Source organism: Carcharhinus amblyrhynchos, chromosome 9, assembly GCF_965287045.1.
Source record: "Carcharhinus amblyrhynchos chromosome 9, sCarAmb.v2.hapA, whole genome shotgun sequence".
NCBI classification, from domain to species: Eukaryota; Metazoa; Chordata; class Chondrichthyes; order Carcharhiniformes; family Carcharhinidae; genus Carcharhinus; species Carcharhinus amblyrhynchos.
Window position 1 is genome coordinate 29,197,816 of NC_137332.1, and position 16,225 is coordinate 29,214,040.

The 16,225-nt window shown below is 40.9% G+C and overlaps 1 protein-coding gene across 3 annotated transcripts in view; it reads right to left on the reverse strand.

The window, feature by feature from the left end:
• Nucleotides 1-16,225, reverse strand: part of zswim5 (zinc finger, SWIM-type containing 5) — a 207,880-nt gene that overhangs the window by 52,180 nt on the left and 139,475 nt on the right. For all 3 annotated transcript variants that reach the window (XM_080195379.1, XM_080195380.1, XM_080195381.1), the window contains one exon: nucleotides 3,815-3,963. In XM_080195379.1, coding sequence (XP_080051505.1) covers nucleotides 3,815-3,963 — 149 coding nt within the window. The remainder of the gene's footprint in view (nucleotides 1-3,814; nucleotides 3,964-16,225) is intronic.

A 16,225-nucleotide genomic window follows, 5' to 3' on the forward strand; every position in this document is an offset into this window, starting at 1 on the left:
AACATCCCATTAATACTAAAGAACACAGGGGAGGAGTTAAGTATCATCACCATCACTAGAGAAGTAGTACTAGACAAACTAATGGGGCTAAAAGCAGATAAGACACCTGGCCCTGATATCTTACATCCTAGGATCCTAAAAGAGTGATAGTGGATGCATTAGTTGTACCAGAGGATTGCAAACTGCCAACATGACATCCTTATTCAAAAACAGAGGGAAGCAAAAAAAAAAACAGGTAACTATAGGCAGATCAGCCTAACATCTATCATTGGAAAAATGTTGGAATCAATTATTAAGGGAGTAACAGCAGCACACTTGGAAAAACATAATCTAATCAAGTTTCTAGGTGTCCAGATCACTAAACTAGCCTGGTCCCTCCACATGGATGCTATAGTTAAGAAAGCCCACCAATGCCTCTACTTTCTCAGGAGGCTTAGGAAATTTGGCATGTTTGCTGCAGCACTCAATTTTTTTTTTAAAACAGATGCACCATAGAAAGCATCCTTTCCAGATGCATCACAATCTGGTACAGCTCCTGCTCTGACCAAGACCACAAGAAATGCCAAAACGTTCTGAACGTAACCCAGTCCATCACGCAAATCGGCCTCACATCCATTGACTCCATCTACACTTCCCACTACTTAAAGTAGCCAGCATAATTAAGGACCCCATGCACCCCAGACATACTCTATCTTCTTCCATTGGAAAAAAGATACAAAAATCTGAGATCACAAACCAGCGACTCAAGACAGTTTCTTCCCTGCTGCCATCAGACCTTATAATAAGTTGATCTTTCTCTAGCTGATTGTGATGCTACATTCTGCGCCATCTTCTTTTCTACTCCTCTATGTACTCTATGAACAGTATGCTTTGTCTTTATAGCACACAAACAATACTTTTCACTGTATCCCAATATACATGCCAACAATAAATCAAAAGTCTGCCAACGTTAGATCATAAGAAATAGGAACAGGAATGCGCTGTTTGGCCCCTCGAGCTAGTTCCACCATTCAGTAGGATCATGGCTGATCCAACATTCCTTGCATCCACTTTTCTGCCCTTTCCCCAAAACCAATGATTCTCTTACTGTATAGATACATATAGAAATGTATCTATCTCAGCCTTAAATATGCACAAGGACTCTACTCGCACAGCTCTACGTGGCGAGGAGTTCCAAAGACTCAGAAGAATTTCCTCCTCATCTCAATCTTAAATTGGCATTCCTTCATTCTGAGACTATGGCCTTTAGTCCTACACTCTCCCATGAGGGGAAACGTCCTTTCAGCATTCACCCTGTCAAACCCCTTAAAAAAAAACTACATTTCTCAATGAGATCGCGCCTCATTCTTCTAAATTCCAATAAGTAGATTCCCAATCTGTTCAACCTTTCCTCATAAAACAATCCCTCCATAAGGGGATCATCCTAGTGAATCTTCCTTGAACTGCCTCCAAAAAAAAAATCTTTCCATAAATAAGGGACCAAAACTGCTCTCAGTACTCCAGATGTGATCTCATCAATACCTTGTACTGTTGCAGCAGAACATCCCTACTCTTGTATTCCAACCAACTTGCTTGAAATTAGACTTTCTGATTACCTCTGCACTTGCATGCTAGCTTTATATGTTTTCTGCACAATTACTCCCACAGCCAACAGATCCAAAGGTCTGTGGTTCTGCCACATCCAGTCATGAATGGTGGTGGACAAGCAAGCAACTGACTTGAGGAAGGGGCTCCATAAATATCCCCCTCCTCACTGATGGAGGAGCTCAGAACATTGGCGTAAAAGACAAGGCTGGAGCATTTAGCACCATCTTCAGCTGGAAGTGCCTAGTGGATGACTCACCTTGGCCTCCTACTGAGCACCTCAGCATCACAAGTGCCAGTCTTCAGACAATGCAATTCACTCCATGCGATGTCAAGAAATGACTGAAAGCACTGGATACTGCAAAGGCTCATGGCCCTGACAGCATTCCAGCAACAGTACAGAAGACTTGTCAAGCTTTTCAGTAGAGCTACAACACTGGCAACTACCAATGTGCAAAATTGCCCAGGGATGTTCTGTCCACAAAAGTCACGACGAATACCGCCCAGCCAATTATCATCCCAACAGTCTACTCTCAATCATCAGCGAAGAGATGGAAGAGGTTCAGTGCTTTCAAGTGGCACTTAACCAGCTCACTGATGCTCAGTTTGTGTTTTGCCAGAGCCACTCAGCTCCTGACCTCATTACAATCCGTGTTCATATGCAGCAAGAACTGGACAACATTCAGGCTTGGGCTGATAAGTGGCAAGTAATATTTGCGCCACATAAATGTCAAACAATGGCCATCGACAAAAAGAGAGAATCTAACTATCTCCCTTTGATATTTAATAACCATCACTGAATAGACAACTATCAACAGCCTCAGGGTCAACACTGACCAGAAACAAATATAAATACTGCAGCTACAAGATCAGATGAGAAGTTGGGAAATCTGTGATGAGTAACTCATTTCCTGACTCCCTAAGGTCTGTCCACCATCCACAAGGCACAAGTCAGGGGTCAGGAGTGTGATGGAATACTCTTCACTTGTTTGAATAAATGCAATTCCAACACCACTCAAGTAGTTCAACACCATCCAGGACAAAGCAACTCCTTGATTGGCACTCCATCCATCCCCTTCAATATTGACTCCCTCCACCACTGATGCACAGTAGCATCAGTGTGTATTATTTACAAGCTGCATTGCAGCAACTCAAAGCTCCTTCAACTGTATCGTCCAAACCAGAGACATTATCACCTAGAACGGCAAGAGCAGCAAATCCATGGGAACACAACACCTTCAAGTTCCCCTCGAAGCCACTTACCATCCTGACTATATCGCCATTCCTTCATTGTCGCTGGATCAAAATCATGGAACTCCCTCTCTAGCAACACCACAGGTTTACCTACACCACATGGACTGCAGCGGTTCAAGAGGCAGCTCACCACCACCTTCTCAAGGGCAATTAGGGATGAGCAATAAATGCTGATCAAGCCAGCAACTCCCACATCTGTGAAAGAATAAATAAAAGGACCACATTGGAACTGGGATTTGGGTTAGGAAATGTATGTGTGTACTGTGCAATTCCGTAAAGAAATGCTTATAGAAGCAGGTACAAATTGCCTTCAGTTCTATCCTCCCCCAACCTGCTTTCTGGACTATAAGATACAGTAGTATCCTTACAGGTTAGATGATGTCTCTTAACTGTTTGAACATGATACTGGTTAGTACAATTCAAACTTCAAGGAGTTACTGCCTTGAAGAAGCTGCCAGAACAATCTTTCATAATGTAGTTTTTGCACTGTTAATCTCTCTGGAATGGAGCTGCTGCAGTTTTGCTGCACCAATATCATTTGTTCTTGTCACCATTATAGCTGTCAAGTTTTCTCATGTATTTTTGATGCACAAATAATGCAAGATAAGGGAATGTCAATATTTTTGGGAAATAAATAAGCAAAAATCAACAAACAATTAAAACTTCTACATCATTGCAGTTGTTGGAAGTTCCTTTCTTAAGCTAAGCATAAAGTTGGCAACCCTTTCTTTGAAATGGATAACAGAATGAGGATAATTATTTGAGCTGAAACAACAAGATTAATTCATTCTTATGATTTTACAAATTGGTCAACCTGTACAGGACATAATTCTGACCAAAAGCAGCGTGGAGTTAGGAGCTGTAAAGAACTAGAGTGGCAAGAAAGCGCTGACGTGACATTGCTGCACTTCACTCATGACGGTTTTACTCAGAAGCTTGCCTTTTGAAAATAACTTGTGTGCTGAAAGAACCTTACCTTAGCAAACATAGAGTTTAATTGCTTGCCAGACCCGTAGTATCCTCCCTGTGATAGGAACTGCTTTACTTGCTCTCGAACTTGTTCCTCATCAAGATGCCAGCAGTTCTCATCATCGATACTGGCACCAGCTGTTGGGTCAGGGGCGCCTGAGCAAAACAGAAAGCAGGTAAACAGCAAAACTCTACCACATTTGGTGTTTTAAAATGGATACTCACTCTCCTATGGGCGGAATTTTCTGATTTTGAGTGTTGTCTTAGGTGGGAAAAGTGGAGAGCAGCCTGCTGGCTGCTTTTTCCTGCTGTATTTTTAAACACCTTGCAAAAAATAGATTTGGAAGGGTGGGTTCCAATGATGTCATGTTGGCAGGCCAAACTCTGAGCCTGTCTACAAGCAATTTAGGCTTTTGAAAGATCAAGGCACCATCTTTAAAGAAATAGAAATAAAAACACAAACACCCCATGGACACCACACACACACACCCCCACCCCCCACCTCCTCACTGACAGCTCCTTCTCTTTCCCCCCACGACAACCCACTCAGCGCTGAGCTGGGTAGTGGCAGGAAAAAGTACCTGGGCATGACCCTCTCTCACCCAGGGACTGTATGCACCTATACACCTCCAGAGGGTTCTGTTCGCTTGATGCGCACACAGTGGGGAATCTGGCATGATTCGTGTGGATGTGCTTTCATATTAAATGGACAGTCTAACATTTTGTGTGTCCGTCCGTCCGTGTTGGCGGGGCTGGTGTAACCAGGTGATCAAGCAAAAGCATGGCAGAAAAGTCAGGTTTTTAGCAGCATCTTCAAGGAGAAGAGGGAGGCAGGTGGAGGAGTTTAGGAAGGCAAAAACAGTTGGTCTCTGTACCTCTGGGTTAAAGGAAAAAAACTTCACCTGGACTTCCTGCTCTTGAATGCAGGAATGTAGTGGCCCTTGGTGGAAGGTGCACTCAGATATCAGGAATGAAATCAGTTGCGATAGCATGCACTGCTGAATAAATAGGTTGGCCCTCTGTGTCATGGGTGACACGGAGAACAGTCACTCAAACTCAGTACAGGACGGCTGATGGTTCAAACAGAATTGGGCACAATGAATTACTGCCTTGGGCAGGAGGGACAATAGTAGTTAAAACCTAATCATTAAGAACATTATCTTATTAAACTCTCTTACAAAACTGAAATGTTATTGTGAAGACACCAAATAAATTTATAAGAAACCAAATATTTCGGTCATTGGAGGAAGTTTTCAGGGTTTCTGAAGAAAGCAAGATAGACTCCTAGAAGAAATCCCATAAAATCAGGTCCAAAAATAAATCAAAATTGAAGGAGCAAAACAAAAAAAATCTCCATTTTCAGTTCAACATTCCCTAGCTGAGGACTGAAAGAAAGAGAAGCCATTTTGATAAAATAAATGCCCATACACTGAGTGTTGGTTTAATTGACAAGTGTCAAGGCGGCTATTAATCACGAATTTCAGATTTATGCAATCTGTATTAGAAAAAAAAAATCAGCCAAAACTTATTGCTGATGTTAGTACGAGCCAAAGATGATCTGTGTCCTTGCACTATTTCCCCCCAGCCCCTCCCCCAGCCTCACCCCCCAGGTTATAGGCATATTTTGTGTAACTTGTATACTGGTTTCTGGCACTACCTGTTCCTTGGAGTCACTCCACAACCATAAACGTGCAACTGACAAATACCAAAAACAAAATATCAATGGCTTCTTTAAAATCAGACACTGCTGGTTACCTAACAGAGCAATCCAAAAACATTCTCCTCGTGGTTAATAAAATATATATGCATCCCCATTTAAAGATAACAATCATGTTTTGCATCATAGATGTAAGGAAGGCACATGACATAAGCGACAAGATTTCCCACAGCATTATTTGGATTGTCAGCACGATTCAGATGAACAGGAATTAGGAAATAAGGCAGCAAGCACTTCTGCTGGGTTTCCACTGCACTCTACAGTAATTTCATTCGTGGTTATGTCTCTGCAATTTTTAACTTCTCGTTAGAATGAGGAGCAGCCTAACTATGCATCCAATGCGTTGACAAGGATCTTTAGCAAGCCTCATTTTACATTGCTGGCATTTGGTCTAATGTTGGAAGTGGCAATGTATATCTTTGAATTTTCTGGGTTAATTTGTACATTTATTTTAATAATTCATGTTTGAGCTGATATTTAAAAGTGTATTTTCTCCAGCTAATGTTTAATGCATTTTCCATGGTTTCTTTTCTGCAAATGAGACCATAAATTGCATGCTTGTGAAATGAGAAGTTGCAAAATCCCTTACCAATAAGGAACTAGGTGTACAGGAAGTCTTTCCAAGAGCTCTGCAGAACAGGAAGATCCTTAAAGTAAATGGGATCTGCAAAGTATTCCCCACAAACCAATATTCATTCTACTTCCATGCATCACAGCACTTAACTGGAAGCTACATCAAGTGCAGTGTCCATTGGCAAATCAATGTTAGCTGAATATAGTGGGGTGCTATCAAAACATCAATGTGTGGCACTAGATGAAAGAATGCATAATCAGACCTAGCAGTAAGCAGCAGGGCTCAACTACCTGTATTCAACAACACAGGCACCAACCATACATGCATGCTCTGTCACGTATCTACATGGTCACTTCCATGGAGAACTGGCTTTACAGCATTCAGAATCCCTACAGTGCAGAAGGAGGCCATTCAGCCCACAGCCTGCACCGACCACAATCCCACACAAAAGAAGAGCACGAGTTGAATTGTAGATCTATCAAATCAGCTGTGGAGAGACCCATTGTAAGGATAGCAGGATCATGGTTTGGATTCTCCACCTCCTTCAGTCTAATTTAGGGCAATCTACACTATTAGCCAATGTGCTGCTCTCAGATGTGTAGAACAAATAGCGCAGCAATCTTTTTAATCTCCTTTGCTACTAATTAACATCAGGAGCATAACATGGCTGCCCGAAGTCTTGCATTTCCCAAAACTGCAGAGGGGGGTGGTAGGGAAGAAGTTGAGATGGGACAGATCACCGTGTAACAACTACATACATAATTTTGTCATGCATCTATAACAGATACCATTGGCTGATCTTATCTTAGCCAGCTCTCTTGAGGTTTGCCTCCTTTCTTTGCATCCATTTTCATATCCCTTAGGTAATGCAGACAACATTCCACCTTGCCACCCATTATCAGTTACCCTGGAATGCTGTAAACAGAAACTGTGTGCATGTCTGCCTTACCAGTTATCAAGAAAGGGAATTTTGGTACTAAGTTACTCCACCTTCCAATCGCATGTTCAGTTTCCTGCTCCAGCACAAAATTTGTATGCCAATGATTTTGCCTTCTCATTCTTTTGTTGGAAACTGTCTTTACAAAGCCTTTTTTTTTATATGTTTAACTTTAGGGGCATGGTGGTTAGCATTGCTGCCTCACAGCACAAGGGACATGCGCTCAATTCCCAACTTGGGTCACTGTGTGGAGTTTGCACATCCACCCCATGTCTGCAAGGGTTTCCTCAGTCCAAAGATGTGCAAGTTAGGTGGATTGGCCATGCTAAATTGCTCCTTAGTATCAGGACGACTAGCTAGGGTAAATGCATGGTGTTATGGGGATAGGGCCTGGATGGGATTGTGTAGACTTGATGGGCTGAATGTCCTCCTTCTCCACAGTAGGATTCTATGATAACCTAAAAGTTTTTCATCATTGCAGATTTACAAAGGCTATACAAATTCTGGCTACATTTACATCCTTTCAACTTTATGTAATGCTGTCAGCATGGGCCATGCTGACAGGCAATTCCTTATTCATCTTCATGATGTGGAGTTGCCAGCATCGACTAGGGTGGGCACAGTAAGTAGTCTCACAATACCAGGTTAAAGTTCAACAGGTTTATTTGGTAGCACAAGCTTTTGGAGCACTGCCTCTTCATCAGAGGCAAAAAATACCATGAAATCAGTATAGGTACTGAGCGTAATTTCCTTCTACAGTCTGGTGTAACACAAGTAATGAGGTTGAGTCCAGTCCATCTCACAAACCATCCACTGACACTGTCTACACTTCCCGCTGCCTCAGCGAAGCAGCCAGCATAATCAAGGACCCCACTCACCTGGGACATTCTCTCTTCCACCTTCTTCCATCAGGAAAGAGGTGCAAAAGTCTGAGGAATGTACCAACCAACTCAAGGATAGCTTCCTCCCTGTTGCCATCAAACTTTTGAATGGACCTACCTCACACTAAGTTGATCTTTCTCTACACTGTAGCAATGACTGTAACACTACATTCTGCACCCTCTCCTTTCCTTCACTATGAATGGTGTGCTTTGTCTGTATAATATGCAAGAAACAATACTTCTCAATGCCTACTAATAAATGTGACAACAATAAATCAAATCAAAAGAATGAGAGCTTTCCATGCTGCCCCTGAGATATTTCACTTAATTTAAGAGAGTATTGCGATCTTCCAAGATGATCTGCCACCATGGATTGACAGGACGCATCATATTGCCACACATGTCAGTGTCCTATCTCAGTCTGCTTTTGATTTGATTTGTCACATGTATTAGCATACAGTGAAAACTACTGTTTCTTGCGCACCATGCGTAGAGAAGGAAACGAGAGAGTGCAGAACGTAGTGTTACAGTCGTAAGGAAGAAAATATATATCAATGAGTAATGAACGTTTGGAAATAGGTAACAGTTTGTCACCCTCAGCTAAATAATTAAAACAAAAACTTGCATGTCTTGCTGTTTTTACAATACAGCCTTTGCTCTTAAACCAGAGCTTACAGATAAGCTTTTTGTTTTGCACCGTTTTGCCCACCTATCTAAACCTCGACAGGTTTTCTTTTAACATTAATCCCATTAAAACTGCAATGACCTATAATAATGTACAAACATAATTTGTGTTTTGAAATGCAACTGCTCCAGTTCGGGAATGCTCAAATCAAACTGACAGCATTTCACCATAAACAATCAGGTTAAATTACCCTGTTTACATGCCACAAAGGCAGCATCGTTGGTTACAATGAGTCTGCTGAGATTGTAGAATTCAGACCACATTTCACAGTTTATTTTGACGTTTCCCTTCTAGAACAAAACATGAATATAATTATAGTTATTGTGAAGAATATGCTGTTTTCACACCACACAAAATGCAAGACTTGAAATGCTATGCAGGTTGCCACCCTGCTGCTGTCCGCCAACAAGCCCCGATACTTTTGTTTATGAAGATAATTTGTGTATTCCTTCCAAGTATTTCTCCAGAGGAAGAAACCATCTTTCCTCCACCTTTGCAGATGGTAGGCAGGAGACCTGCTTACAAGTCTTTACAAATGTAACTCTTGAACCAACTGCTCTTAGGTTTGCACAAGCATTATTGTCACTTGGTTGATTCAGAATTGGCATAGTTATGCATTAGTAGAAATTGTGCTCAGAGTCAATATTCTACATATGTGGCTTCATTGCTTCTTCACTTATAATTGCTCCCTCCAGTATTGTAATTACTTGCAGTTTGCAAAATACTCCGAGACAGTACACAAGTTTCAAAGATCAAAATTTTGATGCAAGGTTCAAACAGTTTTACATATCCACCAGGATGCTTCACAGAAATCCAACTTCTTTTGAACTGGAGGATGTGTTGAGAATGATTTTTTGGCATATTCATAGTCTGATTATTCTATTGAAAGTTCAAATGATCTTTTTGATTTCCTTGCTTAAGGATGAAAAATCTATTAATTCTGGAGATATAAAAAGGACTTAAAGTTCAATAGGATGCATTATTTGAATGCACAATTTTGTTTTCAAGAAAGCTGATTCACAGAACCCCTGGAAACTAACACCAATTATACCTCTTTCTTTCCATTTGCATTTTTAATTCTTTCGTTTGGTTTTGTTCACCACTCACTACCCCCAACCCTCCATCCCCTTTCTGGACCACGTCTTGCTACAGAACGCTACCTTGAATGACCAAATCTATATACTCCCATATCATAAGCTGTTAATCAAGGCTAAATCAATTTTTAGGATGTGCCAGTTTTTCTGAAGCAACTCCTCAGATTTGGTTAGTTTTCCAGAGTGGCTTTAATGAATCATAGAAAGAACTTGCATTTCATTCACCTTTCAAGAACACTTGGGTCATTCCAAAACAAAGTCAAAAAGTCTGAAGATTCATAATCTGGGCTGCTCCTTTAGTCTAGTGTATCTAGTGTATTATCAGAGGGGTCATTGAAAATAAAAATTAAAATTGAGGCCTAGCCTACTTGATTGAATATAAGTAAAAGAACCCAAGATACACTGCAAAGAAAAACAGAGTTCTCCTGGTGTCCAGGGCAACATTCTTCCCTTAACCATCATCACCACAACAGGTGAACTGGTAATTCATCGGACAACCAGCACAAATTTATTAAAAGAAAATTGCGTCTGACAAAATTAATTTAGTTTAGCCAATAATAATTCCTAAATGTAGTTATTGTGGTTTTGTAGGCAAAAGTGATAGTTCATTCCCACCCAAGACAGACCACAGAATCAAATAGAAGAGAAGGCCATTCAGCCCATCCATGCCTCTACACATTCTTTTGAAATAACTTTCTAATTAATCTTATCCCATTGCACTTTCGCCATAGCTCTGCATCTTTTGCCTGTCAAACGTATTCAGTTTCTTTTTGAAAGTTACTATTGAATCTTTTGGGTCATGCATTCCATTCCACTACTTGCAGCTTAGGAAAGATGTTCCTTCTCTTTGCTCTGGTCCTTTCAGCAGTTACCGTAAGCCCGACTGTGGAAACACAAAATTCTGGAAACGTCTAATGACTTCAACAAGGCCCATGATGTGTACCTCTTAGAACACGAGCTCCTTGATTGACTCAGTTATGGCTCATCAAATCAGGGAACCCTGCTTGTGTACATAATGTGGAGTGTCAGGGTTATGGGCACCCTGGATTTATACTCTGCATGAGGAGGCACCTGTCCGAGTGTTACTTACTGTGTAAATAAGGCACACTGACCTTGGAGGAGTTATTTCAACCTCTATAGGTTTCCCAAACTGTTTCACCTCCCAACAGTACTGATGGAAACATTCGTATTATGGTGAAAAGTAAACTACAAAAATTATTATTTTTGAAAAAAGGAACAAACATACAAAAATATTTTTTTAAAAGTCCTTTCTATTTTTATATGGTAGGTTTATTATAATTAAAATGTTCTCCTATTGAAGAGATACTTAAATCCTACCTTCGTGTCATTTTTATTGGGAGGAGTGATGCTCACACATTTGTTTAATATTAGGGATGCTGCTGGAGAGGGATCCTCAAATATACACACCTACAAACTCTCATTCAAAAGCAGCAGACACATGAGCACTCCCCTCTCACACAGGCACATACACCCACACATGCACGCACACATATAAACACGAGATCTTTCTAATTTAGAGAATGCAAATATTGCTTTTGTAATTAGAGTACAAGTTGCTGACTGAGTAGTGCTCAGACAATGTTTTTAGCTTATTTGTTACAGTAAAAAATTTTAAAACCTGAAATCTTGTTTCGTCATCCTCCCAGGCACTAGAAATTAGAATCATAGAACCTGTACAGTGCAGGCGACAGCCATTTGGCCGATTGAGTCTCTGACTGGGCATTTTCCCCATGCTCAGCCCTGCCCTATCGCCGTAACCCCATGCATTTACCCTACTAATCTCCATAACCTACATACCTTGGGTCACCAAGGGATAATTTAGTATGGCCAATCCACCCAAATTCAAATATCTTTCTAAAAGTTTTCTTTCTGTGGGGGTCATGATGCACATACAGTTTATACATGCGCACATATACAGACTTCACGTAAAGTGTCTATAGTCAAATGAGCTATCTGTTCATTGTATTGGCCAATGATAAAAGATACTAGTGAAATTGACATTGAAAAGGCAAGATATAAACCTTATGATTTCTCCCTCCCATCCCATTTTCTATATACATATGTCGGAGAAAAAAAACCAGGTCTTTACATTGTCAGAAGTCACACAATGACAGGAAGTAGAGGTCCCAATGACGAAATGGGCATCATTGCTAGGGTTTTGTTCATCTACAGCATGCATATGGTGAGGATTCCAGGGACTCGAGTGCATAATGCACTATAAAAATCTGAACTGATGAGAATTGTCCAAAATCATTTCTTTAACTACCAGAAATGATGAATTTGAGCGTACTTCCAATTCTGTGGAACTGACTGTGACATTAGTATATCTTTAAGAGATTTTTTTTTTCCACATAACGTTTTCTGCAGTTGTAAACAGGCCTTTTTGGCTTCAGCTGTTTTTTTCATTATGGCACTGGCTTGTCTGGAGCTGTCCTTTTATTACTGCTTAAATGGGGGTGTGTTTATTTTTACTGTGGGATCTTTTATGGCTCTGCATTGTTAGGAGGAAAACTGGTTGGCAGGTCAGGTGCCAGTGATTCTTTCATTTTCAGTTCTGAGTTGCAGGTTTGAGTTTTGTTTTTTTTAAAGAAGGGACAGCAAACTGAAAAGTAGTACTTCTCTCTCTCTCTCTCTCCTTGCTTTTGGAAATTCTGCAGGTAGGCTGAAGGCCTTCCTAGAAAACCTGCTGTTGGTAGCTTAACTAGAATCTACCCTGGGAAGCTGTTTTGACTTCAAATTATTCTGAATGTGTCAAGAGGACTACTAGAACTACAAGATAAAGTTTTCAATTCTCCAACCAAAGGACTCAATTCCAATATCACATGAGCTTTGGTTTTTGCTGTATTGAATCTGTTTAAAGGGTGTTGTCTATGACAAGTTTTTTATTTGACTGGAACATTTTAGATGTATTTGTTGAGGGTTATACATTATTGTGGTTGTTTTTGTTTGTAATTGAAAGAAGTTATTGCTAATTTTCTTTCCATACCGGTTAATTACATTCTTAAATGAACTTTGATGATAAACTCCTCAGTCGGTCATTCAAATTGTACCCAAGGTGAAGCATATTATGCTTATCCTAGCCAAATTCAAAGTGTGAAACTTATGACTCAGGCAGGCTACATAAAACACTCAGTTTCTGACCTGAACCATAACATTGACACAATAGAACCTACTCCGATTACATTGCCCCCAAGTGCATTAGAACATAGAGCTAGTGTGCCCCCACTATCCTGGTCTGTCAAAGTAATTGCAGACTGTCCAATCACAAAATTCTCAAACTCTTGTAGCTTCTCCTTTAATCTTTTTTTGCAGACAACAAATATTGTTCCCCGCTTCTCAAAGCGCCACAACCACCTCTTCTCTTAATTAAATTATGCAGTGCGGCTTTACATACCTGGAATTTTTGTACTGAACTTGTTAATCTCAACCTCAACGAGGAGGGTGTGATAAATAGCTTTAATGTTCCCAGACTAGAGATGGGGGGAAACTTCAACTGAATCGCAGGCAAAGCCTGTTGACTATCCCACGCAGCGATTCTGGGTATGCTTTAATCATGTTAACATCAGTCAAAAAGCTTGCTCATGCTCACTAATCTGGCATGCACAAGATTGGCAACTTGGCCAAGGAATCAAAAGAATCTGTTACACAGAACCATAACTCAGCTTAAGTAACTGTCTCCAGTGAGCAGGTTCAAAACAAGAAAATAATAAAACTTTGAGGAAATTTTGTTACCATATAACTCAAGAACTTGCCCCCTTCCAAGAATATCAACAGTGTCTTCCTGCATCCCTCACCCCATCATACATCCACAGCTCACCAGCACTCTCAGTGATGCCAAGTTCACTCACTCAATGCTCTAGACTTGTTGTGCTGCTCTCACACACTGGGCCCCCTCCTCTCCCCCACAAACAACAATATTTTCCCATAACTGATATATGCCTTCAACTCCTGCTAGACCACTGATATCTCCTTTTCAATGGACCCAAACATCACAAACACCATGTCCTAAGCTCCTTATTCTCCTTTTCAGTTTGCTATTACCCCAAGCATCTTCCCTCATGCTCCTAAATCCTATGAATTCCCTGCAAACCTCAGGAATACCTTCTCAACTAATACTGCCGCCCTTAATCTTCAATTACTCTCCTGCAGCAGCTTCCCTACCATTTTCCTCTGGAGAGGTGCCAGATGACCGGGGAGCAAGCTAATGTGGTTCTGCTATTTAAGAAACGTTTTGGAGATAAACCAGGGAATTACAGGCCAGTGAGTCTCACGTCAGTGGTAGGGAAACTATTAGAGAAACTTCTGAAGGAGAGCATCTATCTCCACTGAGGGGTAAAATTTGATCAGGGATAGTCAGTATGGCTTCATCAGAGGGAGAGGAGACAAGGTATTAGTTGAGGGTAATACAGTCAATTTGATTTGATTTATTATCACATGTATTAACATACAGTAAAAAGTATTGTTTCTTGCGCACTATACAGACAAAACATATTGTTCATAGAGAAGGAAACGAGAGAGTGCAGAATGTAGTGAAGTTTTAGAAGCATAGAATGAGAGTAAAAGATAAAATTAGAAGGTATGCTAGGCACAGCTTTCAAGAAGTTGCCTCACTCTGACGCCATCTTGGATGTAGTTTATATGGATTTCAGCAAAGCCTTTGACAAGGTCCCACGTGTGAGACTTATAAAGAAGATAAAGTCACATGGGATATAAGGTAATTTGAAAAAGTGGATTCAAAATTGGCTCAGTTGTAGGAGGCAGAAGGTATGACAGAAGGCTGCAAAAGTGATGGGAAGCCAGTGTCCAGTAGTGTACCACAGGGATCTGTATTGGGCCCCCTATGATTCATTATTTAGATAAATGACATTGATGACTATCTGGGGAGTAGGATTAGTAAATTTGGGAATGACACAATGATTGGACAGGTGGTTAACAGTGAGGCAGCGCGTCTTGGAGTACAAGATGATATAAATTGAATGGTCAAATGGGCAGATGAGTGGCAGATGGAATTTAACCCTGAAAAGAGAGGGGTTTGGAAGGAATAATTTGACAAGAAGGTACTCAATGAATGGTAGGACTTGAAGTTCTGTGAAACAAATGGACCTTGGTGTGTTTGTCCACAGATCTCTGAAAGTGGAAGGGCATGTTAGTAGCGTGGTAAAAAAGGCATTAGGGACACTTGCCTTTATCAGTCAAGGTATCAATCACAAAAGAAGGGAAGTCATGTTGGAGTTGTATAGAACTTTGGTGAGGCCACAGCTAGAGTACTGTGTGCAGTTCTGATCACCACATGGCAAGGATATGATTGCACAGGAAATTCACCAGAATGCTGCCTGGGATGGAGCATTTAAGTTATGAAGAGAGGTTGCGTAGGTTTGGGTTGCTTTTGTTGGATCAGAAAAGACTGAGGGATGACCAGATCGAGGTGTGTAAGGTTATGAGTGACATGGACAGAGTTGATAGGGAGCAGCTGTTCCTCTTAGCTGAAGGGTCAGTCACGAGGGGACACAGGTTCAAGGTGGGAGGCAAGAGGTTTGGGGGGGAAGGGAAATGTGAAGAAAAACTCTTTTACTCAAAGGGTGATGATGGCCTGGAATGTGCTGCCTGGGAGGGTGGTGGAGGCAGTTCCCCCACATCCTTTTAAAAAAGTATCTGGATAAACACTTAACACATCATAGCATTCAGGGCTATGGGCCAATTGCTGGCAGATGGGATTAGGTAGGAGTTCAGGTATTTCTAATGTGTTGGTGTGGACTTAATAGGCTGAAGGGCCTCTTCTCCACTGTATGATTCTATGATAATCTAGGCTTTATAAAGATTAAGCAATATAAGTAATATAATAAAAAATAATATATAATAGAAATCATGACCATTGATTTATAGTTTCAATGTAAGCTACAGAATAATAGAGAATTCAAATCCAAGGACATCATTTTTAAATAACGTGTCACATAAGCACCAGTCAATAATCATCTCTAACAAGTCCCAATAACTTCACAAAAACTGCAAATTCCTTATCAATTAAGGCATAGATTACAAAAGCAGGGAAGTCATGTGGGAGTTATGCTAACTCCCACACCATGGTATACATGCTAAAATATAACAGTCATATCAACACCGTAATGACATGAGTAAGGCAAAGGCTGAGCACTATGCAAAAGGAGCCCATCTCGTGACTCTTCAAAATTTCTCCACCATCTACGAACCTCAAATCAAGAATAGCATGGAATGCTCACCAGATGCCTTGGTGGAGGCAGCTGCAATAACACCCTACAAATTGGATACCATTCAAGGTTGAGCAATGCACTTGATCAATATCCCCACCAGTGGACTCAATAGGCAACCCCTCAACCACTGGCATGCTGTGAAAGCAACTTGACAATTTTATTTCAACAGCACCTGAGTCCGCTGACCTATATCACCAAGGAGGATAAAGGGCAGCAGTGTCATGGGAATGGAACCTCTGCCAAGTTCCCCTCCGAGGCACATGTCATCACAAATTGCTATTC